The 27792-nt window shown below is 38.4% G+C and overlaps 1 protein-coding gene across 46 annotated transcripts in view; it reads left to right on the forward strand.

Moving 5' to 3' along the window:
- The window catches only part of NRXN3 (neurexin 3), a 1052972-nt gene that overhangs the window by 1018537 nt on the left and 6643 nt on the right, over nucleotides 1-27792 (forward strand). For 3 of the 46 annotated variants that reach the window (XM_052782871.1, XM_052782872.1, XM_052782886.1), the window contains one exon: nucleotides 22346-22574. The exons of the other annotated variants lie outside the window; for them this stretch is intronic. In XM_052782871.1, coding sequence (XP_052638831.1) covers nucleotides 22346-22455 — 110 coding nt within the window. In that variant the 3' untranslated portion in view covers nucleotides 22456-22574. Of the gene's footprint in view, nucleotides 1-22345; nucleotides 22575-27792 lie in introns of those variants that run through there. 46 annotated transcript variants of the gene reach the window in all.

A 27792-nucleotide genomic window follows, 5' to 3' on the forward strand; every position in this document is an offset into this window, starting at 1 on the left:
CCTCCTTTCTTTTTATTTTCTCTTCTCCCAACCTTTTTTTAAACTTCTGCAAAGTCTCTATCCTGTCTTTTCCCTTTTCCCTTTTTTTTTAATTGAGTTCAGAGAAAAAAACACCCAGAAGGAAAAAAAGACTCCCCTTTACCCCTGCGTTCTCCCAGAAAAAATTCTTCCAACAAAGAAAGCCCTACAAACCGCAGATGGCATAAAAAGAATTTTATTGCAATGCAGAGTATCTGTCATATCTTTTATTTCTGGGTCAGTGCAAGATCATTTTTATGGCATGCTGTAGTTTAGCTGATTTAACTAACCATGGCCTTCATTAATCGGTGCATGGGCTGTGATGACGCCATCTTGTGTTTCATCAGAGCTACGCATTCAGGCTAACCGAGCAAGTCCGTAGTGTATGATTTGGGGGGATATCGTTTCAATTTTAATTTTTAGTTGTATTATAATTTCTTCTTTTTGGAAGAGTTATGGCAGTACCGTCGGCTGCTTCTCGCAGCCTCAGCGTTATATATCTACTTTATTTTATGGGTTTTTTTGCTCTTTTTTTATTTCTCAGTAGCGATCTTACGTCTTGTCTGTGTCCATCTGTCTTGTCAGTGTGTCTTGGAGTCCATTGGTTCAGTGTTGTTATGTGATTCTGTTCTCTGTTCGTAAGCTGGTGTTCAGCTCCCCACCGCTCTGTCGTCCCTCTTCCCGTTCCCTTCCCTTCCTCTCCTTCCCTCCCCACCTGCCCGAGGGGGGTCCACAAAAGGGCACCAAGCTTTGAATGATGTTCTGAGTGTCACCCTGAGGCTTCAGGCTGGAAGTTGCAAAATGTCCACACAGCTGCTTAAGAAAGACAAAGTTTGCAGCTGGAAAGTTTTCAAGCTCTTATCATTTCACTCTTAGAAATGGTTTACTGGCATAATGCTAAAGTGCCTTCTTATACAGTTTTTTAGGGGATTTGTATGTGCATGCTGACGTCTTAGAGTAAGAACTCCTGTTATCTGTGCTTTAGGCGCCAGAAAACGCTACGCAGGTTGCAGGCCGTATGTTAAATGGAAAGTACCTGGACCTTTTTACAAAAGGCAGTCTTGGGAAAGGAATATCACTGTGCATGTGCTAACTGAAATGATATCTATGTGAATGTATTTCTGAAATCCACTGTTCATAGTTCATTTGTAGTTAGGAAACAAAAATGTAGGACGTACTTAAGATTTCTAAGAGTAGTACATCTTCACTCTATGGGGTCAGTCTTCTGTTTGTCACTGTGTGATGTCTGCCTCTACTGATACTGGTAAAAACTGTCTTGCTGATGTTTACTTGTGTAACTTGAACACAATTCTGGAAACGCATCTGGAGTGTCTTCTGCCATATTAATCATAAATGTGCAATAATGCATAAGGCAGAAGAAAACAAGCTGAGTTTTCAGGTGTCTGCTTAGACTTGAAACACTATTTGGAAAGAACATCCTTTGGCTTGTACAGTGGTGCATTTCCTGCTATCCTTGATTCTGTTCCCGGTGAATGTACTAGCCATGTTAGTGGCACAGAAGGCCTCACTGCATTAGGATAGATCGACTGGCATCAGTGGATCAGCTCAAGTTAGTGGAGGAAGAGGCAGCTAGTTTTCTTGCAGATAATGTTCGCAACATCACAAAAAGCATGTTAAACATACCTTTAGCCTAGCTAAAATCCCAGTTGTTTTGCAGGAATTAGTTTGTTCTGCAGGGAAGGTGAGATGATGAAATCTGTAAACTTTTCTCACAAGAGCATGATATAAGGCTTACCTGTTTAAGCTAAGAGTTACTAGAAGAGGGAAGTGATGGGATATGTTCAGGTCTCCAACATGGAATTATTTCATTTAATTTTTTCTTTTAACTTACCCGAGATATGTTTCCTGTACTTGCAGAGGGATAAAAAGAAGATAGCTTTTCTTTCACCAATAAGAACCAATGATCTTATGCTCAGTTCACTTTTCTTAATTCATATATGATCTGAGAAACATTACTGAGTGCTACTAATTATAGCAAAAATGAATCAATATTTAAAGTCTGCATGGTTTAGATTTTAGATGTCTATGTGTTTTTCACAACTATTAATTCCTACCGAATCTAAAGTTTTTTCTTGGCAATTGCTTAAATAAAGCAACTGCTTATAAAATTACATTATTATAATCAACAAGCTCATGGTTTTGCGTAATGCTGCCCTCTGTCAGATAGACCAGAACAGTCCTGTTATGAGGCTAACAGCAAAAGAAACAATTTTTTTAGCTCGAGTTGCAGGTTATTGGAGCAGACCAATCAGAGTTTTAGCCCCCTGCATCATGAAGTTCAGGGTAACCTTTGTATTGGAGTATTGCAATAAGTAAATCAAGTGTCCAGACACCAGGACAGTAACCTCCAGGCTGTGTTAAAGCTGCTGTGTCCTGCTGAATGGTTGCTTTTGTTTGTCTTATGTAGCCTCTGTGATGCCTGCGACTAGCCCTCCCACTGCAGGGAGCGAGAGGCTCGCTCAAGCACAGGAGATGCCGTGGAAGGTCCTGTTGTGCTCTGTTTTATCCCACTAAGTGTATATATGGATTTCTGGCACTTGAAATAGTTAGTTCATACTTTTGTTTTCTGTCTCAGGGCAGGCTGCTGGCTTCAGCTCTCATGACGTTTGTCACTGAGCAAGGGAGAGAGCTGAGGGTTGAGTTGTTAAAGCCAAGGATAAAAAGCCTGAACTCCGGTGTGCCGCTCCCAGCTCTGCTGTTGATTCCTTCTGTGACTGTGCATCTATATTGCTCATTTGCCTACCTGTAAGGCCACGTAAATGAAATACTTCTTAGCCTAATGAGATGGAGATGAAGGGAAAGGAGGAGATTTAGTTAATATTTTAATGGACTTTGATATTCAGGTGCAAATTGCTGTGCAATGCACCAAAATGTTACTGCACTGCTAACTACCAAAAATGTACAAGCAAACTATGTTATTGTTAAGGTCTTAAGACTAAGTGTTATCTTCACTTGCTGTGACAAGTAACATTATTGCATATTTTTACGAAGTAGATACAACTCCTAATCTGTTAATGCAGAGAGAAGCAAGTGAAGGATACAAAAGCCAAATATTTTCATGTCAGGGAACGAACACTGGTATGGCATCATTTTCATTAAATATCACTTCTTCCTCTACAGTTAACACATGCAATGGAATGAACCATGCGCAGGCTACATAAATTATTGCCATGAGTGGACTGCAATATACTGACCTTTTATATCAGCACTTCCATCACTTGAACTTGCATCCTGATCAGAATTTTGCTTCAAAAACTTCACAGTTTCTCCAGCCCGAGTTAGCTGGTGTAAGTTTCCCTGGTTTACATTTAAGATCAGGAGGAGATCAGGATCAGACCCACAGTCTGGCTACCTTTCCCTTGCTGCCTTCCAGTCTTTTTTTAAAGCGTGTTCTCTAAACTCGAAGCCATGTGCACTGTCACATTCTGGCAATCCCTCTAGTGCTGTGCCTATGTTATCAAGCTGACACATGTCTAAAATACTAAGATATGATATTTTCAACCTGCTGGGACTTGCTTTTTGTCCCTGTTAGCTTTGATTTTCAGCTTCATAAAATATATGGGAAAGAAAGAAAAAATAGCCAATGACACATTCGGTGGAAGAGAAGAGCTAGCACATGACTCAGGAACAGATTTTGCATCAAAAGCAAATGTATGTATATTAGACCCTTAAATGTCTATAGCAACTGATTAGTTAGCTTTAAACAAGAAGAAACTATCTGATTTCTAAAAGATGTATCTGTTAGAGAGAAAACATGTTGAGCATTTACAGATACTAGGGACAGAGATACACTTTTGCTTCTGAAGGGTTTTATTATACATTTCTTTTGGGCATCATGCCTAGACCTGAAGGTGCCTGATGTACCAAAAGTACATGCAGCCCAAAGGTACTGATGTTCACGTGAACTACAAGACCTGGAATGATACCTCGGTAGAGCAGGAAAACCTATTCTACTTCCATTTTCAGCCAAAGTAGATCATGAGATACCAAAGCTTATAATTATGTCAAAGGGGTTATTACTTTGCCTTCATTCTGCCTCGCTATTTCAGTTCCAATTTATTAATCACAAGAGCTAGAAATCAGTGCTTTTATCCCAACTGTAAGCAGCTGGGAATCCCAGTTCCTGAGTGACGTGAAGTGTTACACCTTAAATGCTGTGTGAGGAGCAAGAGACAAAGATCATACCAGTTTTGAAACTAGGGGTAGAAGCAAAAAAAATAATTAGACTGACTCAATTTGAAATCTCAGATGTCACTAATTTGACAACATATTTTATTCTGCATTTTAATTGTGCTAATGAATACATTATTAAAACCTCACAAAAGAGCCACACTCAAGGACTCATTTTTCTGCTTCTGCTGACTGACCAAACCTAGTTGTTTGGTCCTGTGGGGTGATGTTATAAGGATCATCAGCTCCTCTTTTAGCATTCAAGAGGAACTACAACTATTCTACAAAAAACCATACAAAATCTCAAAAGTAGCTTCTTTTCGAGCAACAAGAAAATTCCAACACTTTTGTCTCTTCACTGGTTTCACTACATCTCAGTATCTGCACAATAAATGTCAGAGACATCAAAAAGGAGAAAAAAGTTCTTCTGTCTTTGCAGGACAGCAGAAGTGCAAAGCAATTTTGAGCTTAATTTTTTTTTTTTTTTTCATGGATGTCAATAATTCTTTTTTTCCCCTGGTACTAAAACCAGTATGATTGAATTTACATACTAGTTTTAGTCACTACTGATTTTCACTGCTGAAATCTTGGGGGCTTCATAAATTTTATATTTGACAGACAAAAAGAGCAAAAATAGCCGTGTAATTAGTTCAGGGTATTTTCTAGTGTATCAAAATACAATTTTAATTTCTTCTTCTGACTTTTCTGCATGAAGCAACAAGTCTACTATGGAGTACCTGGAGATCTGTATTTCTCCTAGAATCTGTGGTTCTCCTGTATGCTAATTTTGTTATTGTTGAAACACAGATCATTAATATATTGCAAATCATGTGCACGCATGTGCTCTCTCTCTGCGTGTACATGTGTGTATATTTATACATCTGTTAATGCCATGTTTATGTTCTGGCTAAAAGGAACATTTGGGGGAACTGAAGTAGAGGAGTAGAATAACCTTGTTTAGGAGCTTTGAAAGCAAATGTGGAACATAGGCTGAATCTTGCCTTATCCTCTTTCTCATACTTCCGTTAAATTCTGTTAATTCAAGTCTTCAGCTCTTGTAACTTGGAAAGCAGCTAGTACATCCCAGCATTTTGGGGGAGGCGTTCTGTGAATGCAGGTCAGTGTGACTCTTGGGTTTGAGGTCTGGGCATAGTCCGATGTAGAGGACCTCCAGCACACATCTGAACTCGCAGCAGGGAGGTGCCTTTGGTGAGGTTCTGAATCACTTATCTCTGTCAGGGAACTGGGGACTCTCAGAGAGCTGTGGGGAGCGTTAAGGAGGGTTTGATGGCTTGAGAGAAAGTCAAGGGAGTTGGCAGTTTGATGGGAGTATGTATGTATCTGAAACAAAAAAAAGTACTTTTTTATACAGTAGACTGGACGTACTACCAGATCTGCCCTTATTCCAGTGGTTGATGGGTAGCCTTCCCCCGGAAAAAACACTGCGACATGCCCCACGGAGTAGCAGAGTGAGTGACCTCTAAGCATGAAATGATGCATAACTTTTGAGCTTTATTTTCTGATAAGATAACCGAGAGGTTTTCAGGTTTGCCTGAAACCCTTTACTTCACATGCTTAAAAATGCCATAGAAGCCCAAAGGGAATACAGAGACTGGAAGGTAGTTGAAAATATTTGTGCCCTAGTTCTTTTTTGATAAAAAGTGAAGATTTGGTGTTGGCAAAGTACTGTGGGGACTCCATCCAGTTTCCTCTGAACTGTGTCAAATCCAAAACAAGAAAATGTTTTATGACTCCTAAAATGCAAATTTCAACTTTTGTCTTAAAAGGCCTTTCCATTTTGAAATTGATGTTTTAAAAAAAACTTAAAAAAATTAAAAGTTCACATTCTAACAAAGTATCTTATTATGAAACAAAGTAAACAAGTTTTGTAGTCATAAGTATTGTGTGGGGATTTCACTACACTTGTCTCTTTTTTTTCTTTTCTGAATATATGACTAGTAGCCTTCGCCTTTAACTAACTTGGGAGCTTTTTACTACTCCTTTTCATTTTTTCAACTTCCTTTCTCCCCCAGTTAGGTTCTTCAGAACATTAAACCATACTTTTCTCCATAGGAAACATCTGTCACTAGCTCTGTACCAATTGTGTTAGAAGAATAAAACCTTTGACTACTTTTATCAAAGGAGTTGGGCCAGTGTATTTCAGCATCTTCAGTTGTTTCATTCATAGCTTTTCATTATATTTTGAATAGCAATGGTAAAAGTCTGTCCCTGAAGCTGTGTGATCTTTCCCACATATGCTGTTTTCCATATCTATCACTTTTCCCTTGGAAGCAAACAAAAATGATTTTGGAGAGAGAGGAAAAAAAGCCTCCTTCACTAAGGCGATATTTTTAGAAACAGCTGGTAAAACAAACTGCAAATGTTGTGCCTGGAGCACCTCTATTCTAATAACAGGATTGTTTAAAGATGAAAGCAGCCATTTGTGTGTCTAGCTCGCTGTTAGTGGTAATTCTTCCTCCATGGGGAAGAGCGGTGAAACCTAGTGCGGTAGTTTGTTCCCTATCTTACCTCCTCTGCAAAGATATTTACACAGTTTTCTGCTGAAGAGCGAGTGTTCTGGTAGTGCTTTCTACAGCAAACGCAAAGAACTGATAGCATAGGAAAAACGAACCTGAGTCATCTATACCTCGTTTACTCGTGTGATCTATGTGTGATCTTCACTTGTGTGATCTACTTGTGTCCCTGCCTATGGCAGGGGGGTTGGAACTAGGTGGTCTGTAAGTTCCCTTCCAACCCAAACCATTCTATGATTCTATGATTCTACTATTGAACTAGTAGATTTGTTATTCTTCCGGTGATTTTTATTTCTTTGCCTCCCAGATGACCTTTCTTTCCTGATGACAAGCTGCAAGTTTTCTGTTAGCCTGTCTCGTAGGTGGCAAGTGTCCAAACATGAGCTGCCAATTTAGATAGTTTAAGAAACTCTTAAGAGCTGCCAGGCTTGGCACTCCTCGGGTAAGAACACTATATTCACACGGAAATGTTTAAAGTATCCTGAGGAACTTGAGCAGTTTTGTTTCTTTTTCTGTACCAAATTTGCTTGGCTTCCATTAAAGCTAATTAATTAGGAGTCTGAGCACCAAGTGAGGTAACAGCCACTTGGAGTACTTTTAAAAACAGACTTTTTGTGAAGGCCCAGCTTTATGATGATATTTGGACTATCAATTGGTATTGATACCTACTGCTTTTGCCTTAAAATCCCTATAAAAGCAACATTGCTTCTTGTGTTTTATTGGGATTTAATCTCTGATGGCAGCTACACATTCAACACGCTTATTTAAAATGAATTTTAGCCATTGGATCCTGGAGATGGCTGCCTGTGTGAATGTCCAATAGCTCCAACAACATTTTATAGCTATATTGCCGTCATTTTTCCAGCAGCTGAGAGGAGGTTTGTGGATATTAGTGCAGCTGAACGCTTGCTTCAAAGATCTAAATTTTAGATTTATACGCTGACAAGAGATAGTTAATCCTTTTGTGGACCAGGCCCTTAAGGACATCTGAATGGCAGGACTCAAAATAAGACCTTGGAGTCTTAATTCTTCTTTTACTTTCAAACCTCAGTTAATCTCTCCTTCACTTTTAAACAAAGGTTGCATTTTGATCCTGCAGATTTCTTAAACCTTCTGTCAGATACACACTCCAGGAGGTCATTTTTCTGGGGATCCAGTCATGTTAGGGCAATGACAGCTTTTACTGCGGTGTGTCACATTACATTAATTTTCTTATTCAAGAGAGATTTCAGGAAATGCAAAAGAAGACAATTGAGCTATCTACAGTGAAGTTAAAGATTTTAGACATCAGCTTAGAGCAATGATCGTTGTTCCTTGTTGAACAGCCGTTCTTTATCAGTTTTCTCTTTTGTCTTGTGCTGTTCTTTTCTGGTAATGAAATGCACAGAACTGTACACATCATTTCAGGGGTAGCAGTGACAAAGCCATGTAGAGAGGCACTGTTATCTCTCTGCTCCATTACAGTGAAGCCTCTGCTTATACACAGCCTGAGTTCTGAAAATAGTTGGAAAGCTTAATAAGCATAGGGAACTGGTGTGGAGGAAAGAGATTCTCTGCAACAGAGGATTAAGGGATGACAAATGCAGTTTCCTTTTATAAAATCCAAGAAATTTGAGCTCTGCATCTCTGACTGGAGCACTGGGAAAGGTGCTGGAAATAGGAATTAAGGGAAATATATATTTTTATATATATATACACATATGTATGTATACATATATATGTATATATGTGTGTGTAAACATATCTATATGTATGTAATACATAGTACATATATATGTATAAGTATATATTTCAAAAACATAAGTATTATTCAGTTACATAATGTGATGACAGATTTCAGATAGTTCTAGAAAATATCTTAGGTATGAGAACAGAGTGCTGGTAATACCCTGTACTGGTCCCCAGGAGATGGCCTGCATGTCACATTTCAGGTCTCTGTGATTCTACTGTAAGAAATTATGCACATGCTCTACCTCTCGCTTAGTGCTAATGTAAGTTAGCAATAATGCATATAAGCATTATAATCAGTGTAAAACTGCTGCAGGTGAGTAGCAAATCATGCAATTCCTGGGAGACTACGTTTGATAATAGGCTTAAAATACCAACAGCAGAACATTTTCACCACATTCCTCACTTGTTTATAACTCTCTTCCAAACCTTTTGTCCAGAGCATTTATGAACAGGATGTTGATTTTTCTTTTGAAAAAGGAAGCAGTTAGCACTTGGATCTCCATAACAGTTTGGAACTTGGATGCAAATTAAATACTTTCATGGTCAAAAAATTCAAAAAATTCAAAAAATTGTGTGTAGATTCCTGTATATATGCATGTGCATGCATAATTACTAATCACATTAACCACATGGCTGGAAAAAATGGCAGCCTGATGAGACATTGAGTGCCTTCAGTTTTCACTGGGATTAATGAAAGAAGAAAGTATTTAGCAGTTTGTAGGATTAGGGCTGAGTTTGTATAGTTATGTGTGAAAAAAATCACTCTGTAGAATTGGCTAGACCTTAAATCACAGTCTGAAAAAAAAATCTATATGGTTTAACATAGAGGAGAGACTTTAGCCTGAGCATTTCAAAGCTCAGCTGTAGAGTACAACAGCTTGTTTTTATAAGGTGCATATCATCTGCATTTTTTACTGTATTTCATTACAATGCTCTACTTTATTCTACATGGCTTGAATACATGAGAAATGCCTGTTGGGTTTCTGAGATCAGGCAGCTTCTGACTTGCACTTACTTTTTTGAGCCCAGTTGGTACATCTGTGCTCTGCACATTAGTATTCTTGAAGAGAGCAGAGATGAACCCCCCTTTTGCTTAGAAAATATGTTCTGTCTTTAAAGTAAGTCATTGCAACTTCCATTTTTATTTCTGCACTTGATAGTGTTCTGGATCTTCTTGGTCTTATCTGACAGAACACCCAGCCCTATAAGTCAGGTACTGTGTTTGACCAGAAATGTACTGTTAGTACTTCAGTAGCATTGTTTATCTCAGACTTCAAAAATGTTTTGCAGGTATTAAAAGGAAGTTTTTCAGACCTTTAGTAAGAGGGATGAATACTGGTATCTCCGCTTTATAAATATCGTAATCAGAGAGGTTAGAAGGATGCTTCTTTAGGTGACTCACTAATAAGCTTTAGTTGGAGAAACATGGGCAAGATTTGAGAGATGCATGGAGAACAGGATTTGTAGGGCATGGAACAGTTGCAGAGTTGGGAGGAGGAAAAATTACTGCTGAGGTTAAAAGAAGAATTTCACTAATAAAGGGGAGGAAATGTTTCTGAATAAATTTTTTTCAGTATGAAAATCCATATTTGTTAAAGCAAAAGGAACAATTTCACCCATAGCTATACCTGAATGCTGTAGATGAGCAAACAAATAGTCTGTCCTCATCCTCACTGATAGGTGTGTTTGCTTATAGAGTCCAGTCCACTGGCTTTAATGGTTTTGTATCCTGTTGGTCCCTGTGGAGCCCACACAGCACTGGGGTTGGAGGCTGGGTTCCAATTTGTTTCTCACTTCTCCAGCGGACTCATTTACTTACATCCAATTTACAAGTTCAGTCAGTCATATTTCTGTAAAACCACTGACGGCAATAGGGTAGCTACAAGGTCGATGAAGGCATACAGTGACCTACAGTCTTTCCTTATGAGTGGTGATGGTAGGAGACCTGAACTTGACTCTCAGATCCCAAACGTGGGTTGGCAGAGAGTTGGTATGAAGGGTATCTTTAGAGTTGGAAATAGATCAGATATTTTTTGAGTTGGAAATGCATCCACTGAGACATAATAAGCGTGGAACCCCACGGCAGAGTTTTCAAAGTGGAATATATTTTTCTAAGAGAAAGGTGAAGCTGAGGAAAGAGCAGAAATGAAGTGCTTTTCCAGTTAACTCCATGCACTGCCTCCCTACCTATGAAGACAGAGCACATACAGCTGTCATCTTATCCCAAAGCTTAGTGCTTCTGTGCTGAATTCTTCTCTTTGTAGTTATATGTTTGAATTGCCACTTGGTTCCCTTTCTCTGTATTTTTCAGCTGAGGTTACAACTACTAAATTACCAGACAGTGAAATAAGATAATAAAAAGGAATTGTGATGGAGCTATAATATGGCAATGGCAACTTATGTCAGAGTTATTTATTTGAGTGTCTTGTATGGATTCATTCGCCAATAAACAAGCAAAGACAAACTTCTGAAAACACGGGGCATTCACATATCCAAGAGTGAGGCACCTGAAATGATTGGAAGTTGAGAAGGAAAGTGTCCTTTGCATGTACCTGTCTAACATGTAGTAGCAATCAAGCAGTTGATAATTTGGTTTCTGGCATGCTTCCATTTTGATGGATAACTCAATGCCATGGAAGGTTGTGAAAAGAAGCCACTTTGCATTAAACACTTAAATTTACAATGAAAGACTAGCATGCATTGTTTAGGCCCTGGGAATAACAGGCAAATCTGCCGTTTCTTCTCCAGCATAATGTTGGTCCATGTGCCTGTCCATGTTTAGTGTCCTTTTGCAAAAGGCAAGGAAGGACTCAGACAGGCTCAAGTGTTTATAATGAGTCTTTTGAAGGTGAAACTTTTCTTCTAACTTCAAAACAGTGCTGTTCATTAATACCCTAACAAGCCAGTAAATCTCAGGGTGCTAAGGTTAGAATTTGAACGCCTTTTTTATTCATTCACAAAGTTCAAAGCTGCAAGTTTTGCCAATAGCAGAATTACCCAAATAAAGTGTTTGTTCTTTTAACATAATATTTCCAGTTCCATCTCTGTTTTGTTTGTGCTTAAGACCATCAATTAGAATAAGAATATGAATAGAAATAATGAATTCATCAGAAAAAAAATGTGCATGAGAAAATTTTGTGGCTCATACAGATAAAGGAAATTAGAGTCTGTGAGAAAGTAATAGACTTTCCTATTAAAATCTAACCATATAATGTCTTACTTCATAGCAGAGGAAAGCCTAATATGATAAGATTTTTTTTTCTTTTAATTAACTTTCCATCCTATTAGACTTGATCTGCAGTTAACTTTCATTTCACAGGTATTCATGATTGTTATGCTCCTGTGAATTACTAAACCATGAAGCTCAGACATGATGGTTAATAACTATGCAAAGTCATCTTTTAGTTGATTTTCTAACAGTGACCCTAAAATTTAAATGTAAATATTTCAGGTAACACAGTAAGCAGTCATTTGGAAAACATATTCAAGTGCGTGGCTATATATCTCTTTACATAGTGATTCTGTAGCAATCTGACATGCCCTGGTCTATGAATATTAACTGTTTGTTTTGTTAAAAAAAACCCCACATTTTGAAAGTTAGTGTTCCAACTCTTCTAACAGAGAAAACAATTAAACATTTGTGATAGCAGGATATACATTATCTTATCATGGTGTGAAGATAAGGGAGAAAGGATGCCGAGGCCACCTAGCTTACCAATGAGGTAAGCAGAATTATCAGTAGCAGAAGCCAGTCATCCCGAATTTTTGTTCAAAAAGTCCTTAAAGTCTGAATGGACCTGAAGAATTCTGGTGTCCAGCTCCTCAGCTTTATTCATGGGCATACTATCTTTACCTGTGCATCTGAAATACACCCAAGTATCATCATTATCATCGATATTAAAGTAAGTTAACTTTTGGAATGAGATCTGTTTCTCTTCTAATCCAATCTGTTATGAAAACAGAGCAAACACCCTTCCCAGCCACTTTCTTGCTATAATGCAACCTCTGATAAACAGCTTAAAGCTTTGGCTTCTGAATCACAGTAGAGTTTATTCCAGTCATTCACTATGTTGAAAAAGAGGATTCAAATTTGCCTGCAGCAGCCTTTCACCACTGTAATCCTGAACTTTCAAAAGGAAATCTGCAAAAACGGCCCCCTCTCTTTATGCTGTTGCACTTCCCGGCTAGTATTAAACTTGCCCATAAAAACAAACAAACAAGAAATCCTGCCAAAAATCCATCCCAAAATGCCTGAATCACAGCACTACCCCCTCTTGTCTTTTCCAAATGATAGACAGAACTAGCTCACATGTTGAAAGCTCCTATACAAAGGGCTCCCCTGCAGGGCTTCAGAGCTAGATAGTTCAGACATTAGTTGGCTCTATTGTATTTCTGATGCAGTTACAAGTGCTGCCTAGTAGGAGAATTGACTTCAAAGCACGGATTAATAGTCATTGCCGTTCTGTCTCCAAACACCTCTGCTTGAGGTCTCAAGGGGATTCTGGTGCATTTAAACATTAGTACAATCAAAAGGAAAGAGCATCTCACATCCTCTGAACTGATGTGAGAGAACAACACCTAACATACTGCTCGAAAGCTTGGCATTCCCTTTCTTCGTTTTCAGATGAAGAGTTGTGGCTGTATTTATTTATGCTTACTCAATAACAGGATTTCTACCTAGGATTTTCTACCACTTCCCAATGGTAATTTGGTGGAACCTATCAGCAGTCTACTTGGTAGTGATCTTCTCATCAGTAACACACTCTTACATAACGTTTTTCCTCTACAGGTAAACAGGTATTAAACAAAGCCTTAGTGTAACCAACATCAGCTCGATTTGCTGATGGGGAACTTGGCCTAGCCTTTTCAGCATGGCTGTGAGGAAACCCTTGTATTAATTCTGAGGAATATTTTGACTTGTTCTTGGCTGAGGAGGAGACTGAAGGGCTTGTCCTCAATGCTGGAGTCCCTAAGACTTCTTGTAGCATGAGGAAAATTAGAGATCAAAAATTTCTATTAATTCCAGTCTAATTCATTTTAACTGCAGCAGCTGGCACTGAGGTATTTTTCTCTGCATTCTTCAGGGTTTTGTCCAAGCTAGTTAATTCCCCAGTAGCATGTTGCACTGTCAAGATTTAAATTCCACTATGGGAACTACCTTTTTTTTGGCTTGTTTTCTTTTAGTTTTGATATGGGAATAACATTGTTCCAAGTTAATCCACAGCAGAAAGAACATACTTTGACATCCAAAACCCAAAGAAGAGTAACATTATGAGCAGGGCTGTACTGCTGGATAAGCCATCATTTGGAAGATGTGCTTATGAGTCCCTGATTTATCATATTTTTCTACATAAGTTTGAATAGGTCTCTTCAGTTCTTAACTCTTACACCCCAATTACCCTAGGAGTGGATGTAAAAGTGCTCAAACTCAATAGAAGAGAACATGCAGATACTTATCGTGCCCTTTTCAGTAGTGTTGATTAATGAAAGGAATAAGTTTAGGTGTGAAGGCACAGGTAAATTAATCTTGTTCAAAGCCTACTGGAGTAAGCTGCTTCCCAACCATCACACTGTAAGTTCTCTTCACTCTACATTTTACCAGGGACCGATGTTCACAATGCTGAATGGACATGGTTTATTGTTTCTTCTCAGTTATTGCAATATTTGACTTGATATAATTTCCGAGGAAATCATGTATTTTTTTTTAGTTGGAATTCATCACCTTGTCTGTATAGCCCAACTTATCCTCAGTCATTAACACCCCTGTTTTCTTCTACAGCTTGTCAAACAAATTTCCGTAGTCCAGTGTGTACACTGGTAAAGGTCCTTGTTAAAGGTCTGTAGTAGTACTGTTTCCCATGTATCCTCAAGAATAAGCTGCAGCTGCTTCACCAAAGAGACTTACAAAGTGAAATGCTTTAGATCTTGAATGTCCTCCAGAGAGATAAGTAATGCCTGTGATGATCCTGGATTATTCAGCCATGCAAGAAGTGGACAACTTTTTTCTTTGTGTGGTTTTGCTTTGCTTTGTTTTTTTTACAGCTCCAAGATAAAAGCACAGCAGCTATCTCTGGATGCAAGCTGCAAATGCAGGTTCTTCCCAGCACTGATTTATGTCTATAAGAGGAACAGGAAATACTAAAAGAAGAGGGGTTATCGAGGGCAGAACTAGGATCACTACTTTGCCATCAGAAGAGAAGTTTAAGTTCTTTGCATGAGAAACCTTTTGACAGTGAATCTACTATGCTTTGGATCCTCCTCTCGCAAAGCAAGGGAGGAAGTTCCATCCACTGAGTCACTTGCAGCTGGACTAGCTACAGACTTTGAGAGTATAATGCGCTTATCCTAGCTGAGGGATGAATTAAATTACTTTGTAGGATCTTTCAACAGAAATGGCAAGTGTAGCCTAGCATCCAAGTGATTAAAAATATTGTACTGAAAATGGGTCCTGTCTGCTTCTGAAGTTCACCGCAATTTGTGTCTTCTTAAAGAATCCAATATGAAAATATATTTATGAGTAACTACATATGAATGGAGGAGATCATAGGAGTAACTGTTAGCCATCCGTTAACTTGGGTGTACAACTCCCACAGAGGATAATGTGGAGTCAACAGTAAGGTTAGGTACAAAACAGCATTCATGAAGTATCCAGATCTTCATGTGGTTATGATTTAGCTGCACCGAGGAGAGTATATGTATGCCAGCCAGGTAGGCACTATTTCCATCAAGTATCTCAGTATGGCATACCTCCTTACATAGACAAACATTTCAGGTGTCTTTTAGGATTTGGACATTCAAATCAGTCCTGAATCTAAACACTTCCTAAATTCGTCAATTTTCCCATGTAATTATTCCTGGTAAGTTTTCTAAGACATATGTTTCATATGCAGATGTGCCTAGTGATCCCTTAGCATGTTTGAGAGTTGCCCTGATGCATTTCCTGGGTACATTTTTAAAAAGTAGTATTAAATGGTATGACATTATAAGACTTCTTGGGGTACAACTACCAAGAAGGAATTTGGTAGTCATGGAGTATTCACTAGCATTCAGACAAACTGATGAGGCATATTTTTACCTGGCTGCTTCATAGCTGTATACAATGAAGAAAGGATGAGACGCGGAGATACCCTTGCTGTTCTATGTTTGCAGATAAGCAAAAACTTATGTACATTTCAGTATACCATAAATACACAGGAAACGTTTGCTGCATGGGTTTAGACCAAAGAGAGTAAACTATTCCTGCTCCCACTCCCATTATTGGATGTAGTTCTGCTACTGAGTTTGTCAGTATGAAGATCTGGTTTGTGGTTGCAAAATCCCTCAGGATTCAGAAAGACTTCTTCCCATGTGACTGACTTAGGATTAAATAAGTTTAGCTTTACATAAAAAAGCCTTAGCTGGCCTGACTGCAAACGTCAATCTTAAGTCTTTCAAAAAACCATATCAGATCCTTCTCCCAGGAGAAAGACGGTTGAGTAGAGATGCATGGGAAGAATGCTTTCGGACCAGTGATACTGGATGGGCTGCTTAGCACTGAAAGAATCAAAATACTGTTTGGTTTGGAGGAACGTGAAAAGATAATAAGCTTATGGCAAACACCTGAAAAATTCTTTACTTCAGAGAGCCGTGGCAGTTTAGCCCTATGATTTCCTTAGCTCTGATAGCTGTAAATGTGCTTTCGTATTTGATAGTTTTCTAGCTCACTGCTATAAAGAAGGCCCGTTAATTAACTCTTACACACAAACCCAAACAGGATGGCATGTGGGACTTTGTCAGTGGTGATCATGTAGACAGTCTTACTATAGACTAGCTTTTTTATTTCTGAGCTTCAGATGTGCCCGTAGGCTTATAATGAGAGAGGTTTTTGCCAGTACAAACAGCTGGTGCAAGGGAAGTGATATAACTAATTTATCTTCTTAGGCTATTCCTATCTCTCTGTGTTTTGTAGTGGACCAGCTAACCAAATACTCTTCTTCGATGGTTAAAATTAGTGCAGATAACCAATGGGAATCACAGGAACAGATTTTTATTCTGAGTTGGGGGTAGGGATGAGGGGTTGCCTTGAACATTAGTATTTTACTCCTATTGATCTATAAGCTATTTGTTATTTGTGGTCTGCTAAGCATTCATTTGGCTGGATGTCTGAAAAATACTACTCTGAGAAAGGTTAAAATTATGCAAGAATGAGCAGGTTGTTTTGGGAGCTACTACAAGCAGGAAGACCACCTAGAAATACCAAGTTTCCCAGATTCCTGCCAGAATCCCCCACCTGCCTTCTCTTTCTTGAGAGTTCGTCCTGTAGAACTATCTCCCCCTTCTTCTGCTTGTTTTCTCCCATTTTCCCCATATGCCAGATAATGACTGAGTTGCGGACAATCAGAAAAGCCATACTGTATCTATAGCTCTCAGGAGGGTTTCTTGCTGGATCTAGCATTTCTAATATTTATATTATGAAGAGGTAAATTCACTAACTTTTAAAGAGCTGTAGAGTGTACTTAACCAGTTTTAGGAGGAGGGAGGGAACCAAGTCTTTTAGACTGTGTTTGTATATGTATTTATTTTACGGTGAAATCACTGGAAATTGGGAAGATTCTTCTCTTCCTTGGTGTACAGACATATGCCTGAAGTGGAGATTTTTGCAGGGCTTCCCCCCCCCCTTATCTATTTAACATATATTTCTGCCACCAAAATATTCTAGCCAGAGGAGAAAATGCTGCTGACACATCTTGAAGCTAAAAGCAGATGCATAGCTAACAGTACCTTTTTCTCTATTTTGTAGATAAACTTTTTACAGAAAAATGAACACTTTCCAGTTCACTGGAAATGCTTCATTTGTTTCTTTTGACTGATATATTGATAGTATCAGCTGCTTAGAAGTATGTCTCATTAGTATCCTTGCCCAACACATGTGGCTTTAAATGACCCTAAAAAGGTGCTGCCTGATATATGAAGTAAACTCACAAAGGTAAGAGCAGTTTGAGAGCCCAGATTATGCAGTGGTGAAATGCATGTTCCCTTTTAGCACTGAAAGTCTTGGGTCCCATTCTAATTAGGTCAAAGTACAAAAAATAAAAAATAATTTCCTGGCCTCATCCTTGTTTTGCCATTGCGGCACATAAAAATACAGAAAGAAAAATGTCCCAAATATGGATGGATGCATGATTAGGCCAGCAGGGAATCCTGGACATTTGAAGTGCATCAACAGTATAGCTGGACAACTAGGTCAGAAGAAGCAGCTAGTACAGATAGTTAATAATGAGATATACTGATAGAGTTGTGTTCAGTGCACAGAACTCAAATAACGTGGGGTTCGGTGTGTTAGGGAACAGATAAACTGTCAGCCTGATGGAGCCCAAGGACTGGAGTGGTAGAAGACACGAAAATTCCAGAGTTTAGCATGAACCCAGGGACAGTAATGCAGCCCTAGATCCTAATTTGCCATCTATCATCTTGCTCTTTAACACACACAGAAATAGGCATTACTTTTGCCAGCAGCATTTTAAAATGCAACTTGAAAACAAAAAGTGAGAAAATGCAACTTTATAGGTAAAGCTGCTGAACAAGGGGCTTTTTGTAAAAATGTCTCCTTTTTAAAATGTGGGTTTTTTCATTTGAAAAAGTTGTCTATCTTGGCTCAATCCTTCAAACAAGAAGCTTGTAAGCCTTGATAGTACAGATGCCTCTACTCCCAGTCCTTCAATCTACTTTAAGTTTTTGAAAATCTTTGCTTTTATGAGGACTAATTTGCTAAATGTTAAGTAATAAAATATTGTCTGTGTAACTTCATGTGGAAACATTTAGAATCCAATTTTCAAATTAGAACATCTAGGTTTGACTATTATCAGTTAGATTTTTTAAAAGACTGGAAAGATTTTCCTAGCCTCAGCAGAAATTGCTGGACCCAGATTTTCCAAAGAACTCTTCTGTTCAAGCACCTCTATATTGACCAAGTAAAGAAAAAATTGCTTAGCACCCTTCAAATCCTCTTGTAAGTCTAACATCCAGATTTCCTTTACAAAATCTTGTCATCTCTTTAAGTGTCTCTGGCTCCAGTTGTGGTTCTTTAGCTCTTTTGATCTGTCAGGCAGTAAAAGGCTTTTCCAGACCCTCATGCAATGAGTTAGGCATTTATCGTCAAATAGGGCATAAGTATTTGCTGGAGTGGCCTGACATAGACTGCACAGTTGGCAACCAGACCCATGCCTTACAGTCTGTTTTGCATCAAAGAGAAGGCACTCAATTCTAATGTGCTGAAGGGGGATATTTCACTACTCTGAAAATCCAGCTGCAAGTCATGACAAATACTGATTAAAATTCAAAGCTTAAATGCCTCTTTGTGAACCTCCCTAAGTACAATTAAACCAGAGGCTCAGAATCCTGGTAGGGAGTGGTGTCCAGGGACACTAGCCTTGAAACCTTACCAAATAAAAATCTCCACTGAGGTTTGCAAGAGCCTCACTTCTGTCATTTTTTTTCTATTCCTAGCCAATCGTTTCTGATCCACAAATGAATCCCCCAAAATTTCCTATATAGACCAATGTTTTGCTTTCTGTAACCTGCATGTTCTGTCCCTGAAATCACCCTGACCAGGTTTCCTCTTCTTTGGCTGGACCTCTTCCCTTCCTAACGTGTTTTCCAAAGGGATGTAGGAGACAGGTCCAGTGCAGTCTTCCAGCAAAGGCATGGTACATTCCAGCTACAGATGCACTGTGCTGGTAGTCAGTGCAACCACATCACTTCTGAAGTAGAAGTTAAGAGTATTCTCATATAACTTCTCTCAGAACTGGACACTTTTCAGTAATGCATCTAAAAACAGTCTGGGCTATTGTTGTGGTTTAACCCCAGCTGGCAAATACACACCACACAGCCACTCACTCACTCCCCCCGCGTCGAGATGGGGGAGAGAATCAGAAGAGTAAAAATGAGAAAATTTGTGGGCTGAGATAAAGACAGTTTAATAGGTAAAGCAAAAGCTGTGCACACAAACAAAGCAAAACAAGGGATTCATTCACCACTTCCCATCGGCAGGCAGGTATTCAGCCATCTCCAGGGAAGCAGGGCTCCATCACGCGTAACGGTGACTTGGGAAGACAAACACCATCACTGCAAATTTCCGCGCCCTCCTACTTTTTCCCCCAGCTTTATATGCTGAGCATGACGTCATATGGTCTGGAATATCCCTTGGGTCAGTTGGGGTCAGCTGTCACAGCTGTGTCCCCTCCCAACTCCTTGTGCACCCCCAGCTACTTGCTGGCGGGGTGGGGTGAGAAGCAGAAAATGCCTTGACTCTGTGTCAGCACTGCTTAGCAGTAATGAAAACATCTCGGCATTATCAACACTGTTTTCAGCACAAATCCGAAACATAGCCCCATAGTAGCTACTATGAACAAAATTAACTCTATCCCAGCCAAAACCAGCATAGCTATTTAAATTTTGTGGGTTTTATGCATATTTAACATTCCCCAGAACAAATACTGATCTTTCAGTGGCTTTAGAGGTGCTATTTTTCCTCATGTTAATAAGTACCAAAACATCCTACCTGTTTGTTATCCTATTTATACAAAAGTACCCCTGGCCACATCTACAGGGCAGATAGCCCTATTGTTCCCAGAAATTCAAGCTCAAGATAGCCACCCACTTCCACTGATTGGTGGTAGCATGACCATTATGATGGGTTATGAAATTATCTTGCTGGCATTCCTGATGGAAAGCTAAGGTACATGCAGTGCTTACAGCCTGCTTTTCCCATCTCCTGGAGAGATTCATTGTGGACAGGTTCCAAAGCTTTATACATAATATTTGCCCTCTCCTAAAACATCAGTCAGAACAGGTTGTTTTGCTGGGATCCTGAGTTCCTTCTTAGAAGGACTCTGATGTCAGGATGATGGTATTTATACAAGAAAAATATGGTTATCGTATGTGACATCCAGAGAATTCAGACGAAGCCGAAGACCCCTCTAGGATATATAGTACTTGGGATCCAGTTTTAGTAAAGACTCAGATAGAACTGATTAGTAATATCTTCCTGAACTTTAAAACCCTTTTGTAGCATAGAAGAAACTAGTCTCAGTCTTATGCTAGCTGTGGCAGGTTTGCCCATGAAAAATCATATGGCCTTAGTACCAAATACTGCTAACTGGTGGGCCCCCAGCAGTAATCTTGGACAGCACATCTGAATAACTGCTCACCACTTCCAATAAATGTTCATTACAACCAGAGCCTTTTCCAGCATAGCAGAGTGTGTTTGTAAGAACTAATTCTTCACCCTTTGCTCAAGCTGATCAGCACTTACAGGAATAAGCCCATTCTGACTAGGCAGAAAAATAAATGCCACTCATTTCAGGAATGCCCTGGAGAGTTAGGGCCAGAGTAAGGGCTGGTGTCTGGAGTTTTGAGTGTTTGATCCAAATACAAGGTCATAGTCAGGGCGAAAACTGCGTCCTAGCACAGCTTACGATTTCTCCTCACCCTTTTCCCCTTCTGACCTCCCCCAGAAATGCAGAGAACCTGCTGGAATGTGCTTTGCCCTTTCTGGAGGGGCATGGATGGTATACACCCTGCACCCCGCCCCCCCCCCCCCCCCAAGTCCTTGCTTGCTGTTCTGTTTTTCTACTTTCCCTAAATGCAACTTACTTTAAGCATGCATTATTATTAACATCCTACAGTAAAAATAAGCTATTATATAACCCATTTGTCGATCTCAGCCAATTTCTTCTTTTTCTATGTCTATTTATGACGTACATCCAGACTGCACGTCCTTTTTTTTCCTCTCCATGTTTATTTTAAAAAAAGTGGTAAAAAAAAAAAAGATCTATTAAAAAAAAAAGCAACACTGGAGGGTGGTGGGGTTTTTGGCCAACAATTGAAAACAAATTTAAATGGGAGGGGGAGGGAAGGGAAGAGAATCCAATTCTTAACAAAAAAAAATATCCAAATGATGTCCCTAGACTGCTTTGTCTGTTCCTTTCAATGTGTGCATCTGGTTCGTTCATCTTTGAAAACGTGTGGAATAATTTTTTCTTTAAAAATAAAATTTTAAAACCCCACAATTGTCCTTATCTCCCTTCTTCCTGGGAACAAAATCTCTTTTTCATTTTTTGCTTTTTTTTTTAGTATATCTCTACATAGTTATATTTTGATGTATTTCTTTTTAATGGTTGAATTTCTATCTTAGATTTCATTTGTTCCAATCTCATAATGAAAAAAAACAAACAAAACAAAAGAGTTATGAATTGTTTTCTGCAATTTTTCCCTCTATTTCCCTCTTTAAATAAGGAACTACTTCACTGGCAGAATCCTACAGCTGTATTTTTGAGATTCTCCAGAGAATGCAAATATAAAAGCAATCATCTAATTTGAGAGTGGGGAAGGGGTGTGCCAACACAGTCATTACAGTCGAAACAGTGATTTGATGTGCTCAATAAATTATTGTCTCAAATTATTGAGAATACTGATGTTAATTTGATGGACTTCAGAAACAATGATTCTTAGAAGAAGGGGGCTGTGGGTAGCTACAGATGAAGTTGTTCTAACTCCAATGCATAAAACTAGTTTCCTTGTTTTTTTGTTTTACTCTCTGGTGGTGGTGGTTGTTGTTGTTATTATTATTATTATTATTAGTTATTATTATTAGTTTATGTATTTTTACTGCTATTTTTAGTAGGGAAAAGTTTTAACTGTTTTTATAATTTGAGAACCTTTAATGAAAATGTAAATATTAATACTTTATTAATTTTTTGTAACTTGCATGTTGAAGAAGTTGCAGCTTAGGGTTTGTGAGATTGTCAATGTTAGAGTTCTGTTCTTTCTTTTTGTTGATGGGCATGAATATGCTCATTTGTTTTTGTATATTGCCCATCCCTTCCTTACAGCCAGAAGCTCTAATGCTGCTAGATCACTCCGTACCGCCCTTACATGGACATGGCAACTGACTTACACATTCACTCCCATCATCTTCATCTCCTGTGTAGTACACTCATAGATTTTTACACTCCCACTCCATCCACCCTAGGCATTTTTTCTTCCCATAAGTTCCCCTCCACCACCCCTTTCTTTAGCATTGTTAAAATTTTATGTGCAGTCATCCATTCCTTAAAACACACACACACAAAAGTTATAGAAAAAAAGAAAATGTTTAAAAAAATATATATCAAATTGACCAAAAAGGCAAAAAAGCAACAAACTTTGCTTTTCAAAAACCATTATATATGTAGATATGCAAACAAGCAAAAGTAAATTCTATAAAATGTACAGGATTTTTCAACTGTAATATGCTAACAACTTTACATAAGATAAAAAATACAACCAAAAAACAGCAGAAAAAAACCAAGTTCAAATTCGTTAAGGTGCAAGATTTTTTTCTTTTCATGTTATGTGGTGTGGATGTATGTGTTGTTGCCTCCCTGTATCGCCCTTTGTTGTAAAACAATTATATTAAAAAAGAAATAATAAACATTTTGCTAAAAAAGTTTTTAAGAAACAACAACGAAAAAAAGCAAGTTACAAGAATGTGGCAATGCTACTTGTCCAAGAGCATTCTTACACAACTTTCTTTTGTAAATTTTTCCTTTCATGCCAAAAAACATGCGGGCAATTTGTTGATGTAAGTTGACTGTTATGAAATCAATGTGGTATGCTTTCTAAATATTTTCATGTGTTTTTGATGACTTTTTTTTAAAAGGAAATAATGTTTTTGATTTTCATCATTTTTTTCAGTTCTCGTAGGTTTTAATCTTTCTTTTGCTGACAAAGTGAATGACTTGTTATGTTTTTCCTTTTTCTGACCTTGTTGCTGTGGCATTTTTATTTTCTAGTATATGGTTTTGTTTTGGGAAAAATGTGTAAGTTTATTTATTTTTGAATCAGTTTGTATTTGCCTTTATGTTATGTGCTCTTTGTATATTGTCGATTATCAGATTATATTGTGCATAGAAGGGGGTGAAGGAGCCTGTGGTAGTTTGCTCTGAGTCTTTCTGGGTCCCTCTGTAGAGCTTTCTTTCCCCTTTCCCTTTCCCAAAATGAATCACCGTTAATGCTACTTTCTTTCATGCTATTTAAATTGTATGTAGCCTGGTGGTGTAGCCTTCATGTCAAGTAAAAAACGATGAGACTTCTTTAGCATTTTGGTAGCTCTCAGGGTCTTCTTACTGCAGCTCTACATCATTCCTACTTTATTCCCATGAAAGTGTTCTATTTCTATCAATTTTCTTCATTGCTGATTATCTGCCTGATGTACAGTCTAAATGATACTCTCAAGTGTACTCTTACCAGGTAAATGCACCCATCATATTATGACTAGTATCAGGTTTGCTAATATCATCTGGATATGATACCTTTGCCAGACACTTTCCTACTGAAACGCACGTCCTGAACCTCTAAAATTTCCTTGCTTCGAAAGAGATTTGGATTAATTTCTTTAAAAAGCAATGAGTAAAAGTAAGGAAAAGCTGTACTTCCTTATAAGCGTGCGTGTTTTCACCATTCCTGCATTCCTGTGCTCAGTAGGTATCTTAGGTTCAACGGTCAAGTCCCTTGAGAAGCTGATGCTGGAAACAGAACAAATAATTATGCTGAGTAGGAAGCTGTTGCCAGTTAATCATAAAAGTTTAAAATAATGATGAGAGATGGAAGAGGGCATGTTTCAATTGGTGCAGAGCAGCTCAGTGTCTGGGCACCAAAATACCTGTTTTTGTTCTAGAATCCTGCCTGCAGACACAATGTCAGGTCCTCTCTGCAAGGTATTAATACCTGTTTCACTGAAACTGCACAGAGGTGACCAAGAATTTACGGCAATGATACGCAGCCCAACATTAACATGGGATTCATGACCTCTCAAACTCTGTACCTTCCTGTTGCTCATGAGCCATGTATTAGGAAGCACTGCAATAACTAATGTCTTTTAATATAGTTTGAGGGGCTTAGGAAATGCTTTTCAACCAACTCCACCAAAAGAAGTACAGTTTTACCTTTGAGGACTATATATTCCCTGAAAGGAAAAGGAGATACTTGAGATGAAAAGTTGTGGTATTTTGTTGTGGAAATGATGTTTTTCTCTCTACTACTGACCGTCAATTGCAATTAAATCAGACTGCAAAGAGCAGAAAATATTAAGAATGTTCATCTACTATGTTTTGTGTTAGCATCATCTTTCCTGTGAATCAGGGACTATGTTCTGAATAATTTCCCCTTTTTATCTTCAGAGGACTCAAAGGAGAATTAACTAAAACACCATTAGACTGAAATTTATGAACTCAGTCATTTAATAAGGAATTATTGTGTTGATAAAAAGGTAAGGAATTATTTTCTGTTGCAAGTATTTCATACTGAAAGTGGAGTCAAACTTCAGAGGAACAGCATAAGAATAAAATGAAAATGAAAAACTTTGGATGCAGAATTTCAAGTGCCTGCAGAAATGGATGAGTTGTGCAGCCTTTACGGATGGCATTTAAAAGATCTTCAACCACAGCTGGAAAAGAGAGATGATAAGGGTGTGTCCCTTATCATCATCAGGAGAAGATGAATCTTTCAGGCTTCATTTTTGAGTGCCTTTTGTCCTCTATCAGTTTGATGCCTGAGACTCCAGTGAAGTAGTTGTGGCTCTAAAGATGAAAGCTAGCAGCTGCTACAGTTTTTCAGGTTTTTTTTTTTTCTTTTTTTTTTTTTTTGGGTGCCTTCTGCGTTCATGACTTGCCCACAACATCCTCACAGTTCGCAAGGCTTCTATTAAATTTTTAACACTCTGTCTTTTCCAGAGGTATGAATTATATATCTATAAATACGCTCATAAAGAAGAAACAGGGCAGCTTGAAGGCTAACGTAGACCTTTTATATCCCAAATGACCTTGATAGTTTAAAGAAAAGCACAACTCCATGAAAATAATGTATGTGCTAGACTTAAAGGCTAACTTTTAAGGAATATATGCACACTGTGTTTGCTTTGTGGCATTAGAAGGCCAAGCAGAGCACTAGACTGCTTGGTATAAGGTTTCGCACCTCACAGACCTCAGTTCTCTCAGTGCTCCTTCCAGTTTGTTCAGTAATTTTTTTTGCAATTATACTGTTGATGTGTAAACTAATTTTTCCATCTATATCACTGCAGAGGAAACCATTTTGTCTGTTTCCCTTTTGTTTAATTCTTTGGCATTGTGTTGTCAACAGACATTTTTAAAAACCATATTTCTGTCTGGGAAACATCCATTCCCTGCTTAGGAGAGAAAGCACAGAGTAGGTGAAAAATAAATCTGGAAAATCCTCGTGAAATCTTTGGATTGCTAAAGTAATCCCAAACTTGCAGCATACCAGTGAATACTGTTAATGGGTGCTTAACAGCCAACAGAAAAAAAGGGGGAAAGAAACCTGTAACTACCAGGAAACAGACCACATCATCCACAAACAGAATCTAAGTCTCATATGAATATTTGTTTTGAAGCCATGGCTCAAACTGGGTGGCAGCCTTGCCTTTTTTTTTTTTAAGCACAGAACAATTTGGAAATTAAAACTGTAAGTTTTATTCAAGACTGCAAAGCATTGATTTTGTGATTGAAAAAATGGTAGACACTGAGAAAATAGAAACTTCAGATAGGAAAATACAAACATAAAACCTGTCTCAAATGTCTTTCCCTTCCAAATTGTTGTGTAGGGTTTTTCAGGGGCTCCTCTTTAGCATTTTCTAGAGATCCAAATCTTTAAAGCACTTGCCTTCTGCAGCAAACCTTTCAGGATCCAAATCCCACGTAAGATATTCTTAGCAACCGAGTGGCACTTTTCAATCTTTCCGTGCTTACCTTTAAACCAACTTGGGGCCCTGGGCAAGAGGCACCACGTCTCCGTCAAAGGACCACTGGCTCTTGGCAGCTTCCTGCTGCCTCAGCTGTCATTTTGTGAAAGATGCTTCCCCCTACACGCACACTTACCAGCTGCCTGTCATCAGACTCCCCCTTGTGTCTCGTACGAGTAGAAATGCAGTACCAGTAACAGAGTTGATTGCAGGTATGATATGAAAGTTTGCCCTTGCTCCCCTGCATAGATGTTGGTGGTCACGTTTCTCACACTGTCCTGGGAGCTTTTCAGAATTTACACTCTCTGTTATCCTTAAATAACACATTTCTTCTAGACTGAGTGGCATTTTTATCACGCCATTTTAAAGGATGTTTTAACTAACTCCTCTATAAATCACATACCCCAAGAAGTATTCATCGTGCTTGCATCCTATTAGACCTACAACTTCTAGCTTGCTCTGAGTTTTGTATAGATGCCTAACATACCAATAAAACAGAAGCCAGATTTGATACCTAGGGTGCTTTTTTCTGAGTTACCTTCTCCCACACAGCTTTTTTTCACTCTCACAGTTTCTTCCATTACAGAAAGAAAGAAAAATTAAAAATTCAAAGCATCGTTACCACCCTTACAGCCATCTCCCTGATACTCCCCAAAAGTATGTTGTCTAAGTAAATGTAACAAATGAATGCCTTGATGGAGAAGTGATTCCTAATGAAGGACCTTTAACAGTCTCTTTATTTCTTTAGTATACAGGTAAACATAGTATGGATCATTGGACAATTTGGTATAAAACTAGAGATGAGATTAAATAATTGTATGGGCAATCAAAGTTAATCCAGTCTTCCTGGTATGAAAGTTGTTTCTCTTCTCTCAAACATTGTGAGATTAAAACTTTCTAAAACTCATTCCTGAATCTGTCCTATTGTCTTCCATCCAACAGACTTGCTGGAATCAAAAAGCTCCGATCTGCTCTCCATCACTTATGTGAAACCCCACTTACCATAGCAACTCTATCAACTTTTCTTAACATTTCAAGAAGACCATGATCATTTTTATAGTTGCAGTAGTCTTGATCATTGGCTCAAGTCCTCGACAGCAGCAAAAACTGTAGAACTATGACCAAGTTTTAGAGGCAAGGGTTACTGGGGCAAAAGAAAGATCTTCATATTAAATGTAAGATATTTCTGATTCCTTCAAGAAAATTAATCATTAATAGGACCAGAAGAATTTCTCTTTGGAAGAAAACTACCCAAAATATTGCCCCAGTGAGTGGCAGATCAACTGCATACTGATGCTGTGTGCCAGTATAATAGATTTTGAGAACAAAGGCACTTCAGAGCTCTAGATGAGCAATTAAAAGCTGCCAGACTGATTTTTTTCCAGTTGGGTGTCACAGATAGTGAATGAAAATCACAGATGAATACTACTTTTTAACAGCAAAACACTGATCTTTCTTAAAAAATCATTTAAAGGGACACTACCTATCCCTGACTTTCTGGAACTTAAGTTCCCCACTCGTGCAATTTGATATAATGTGCAC

The sequence above is a fragment of the Harpia harpyja genome, chromosome 3 (assembly GCF_026419915.1).
Source record: "Harpia harpyja isolate bHarHar1 chromosome 3, bHarHar1 primary haplotype, whole genome shotgun sequence".
In the NCBI taxonomy this organism is placed as follows: Eukaryota; Metazoa; Chordata; class Aves; order Accipitriformes; family Accipitridae; genus Harpia; species Harpia harpyja.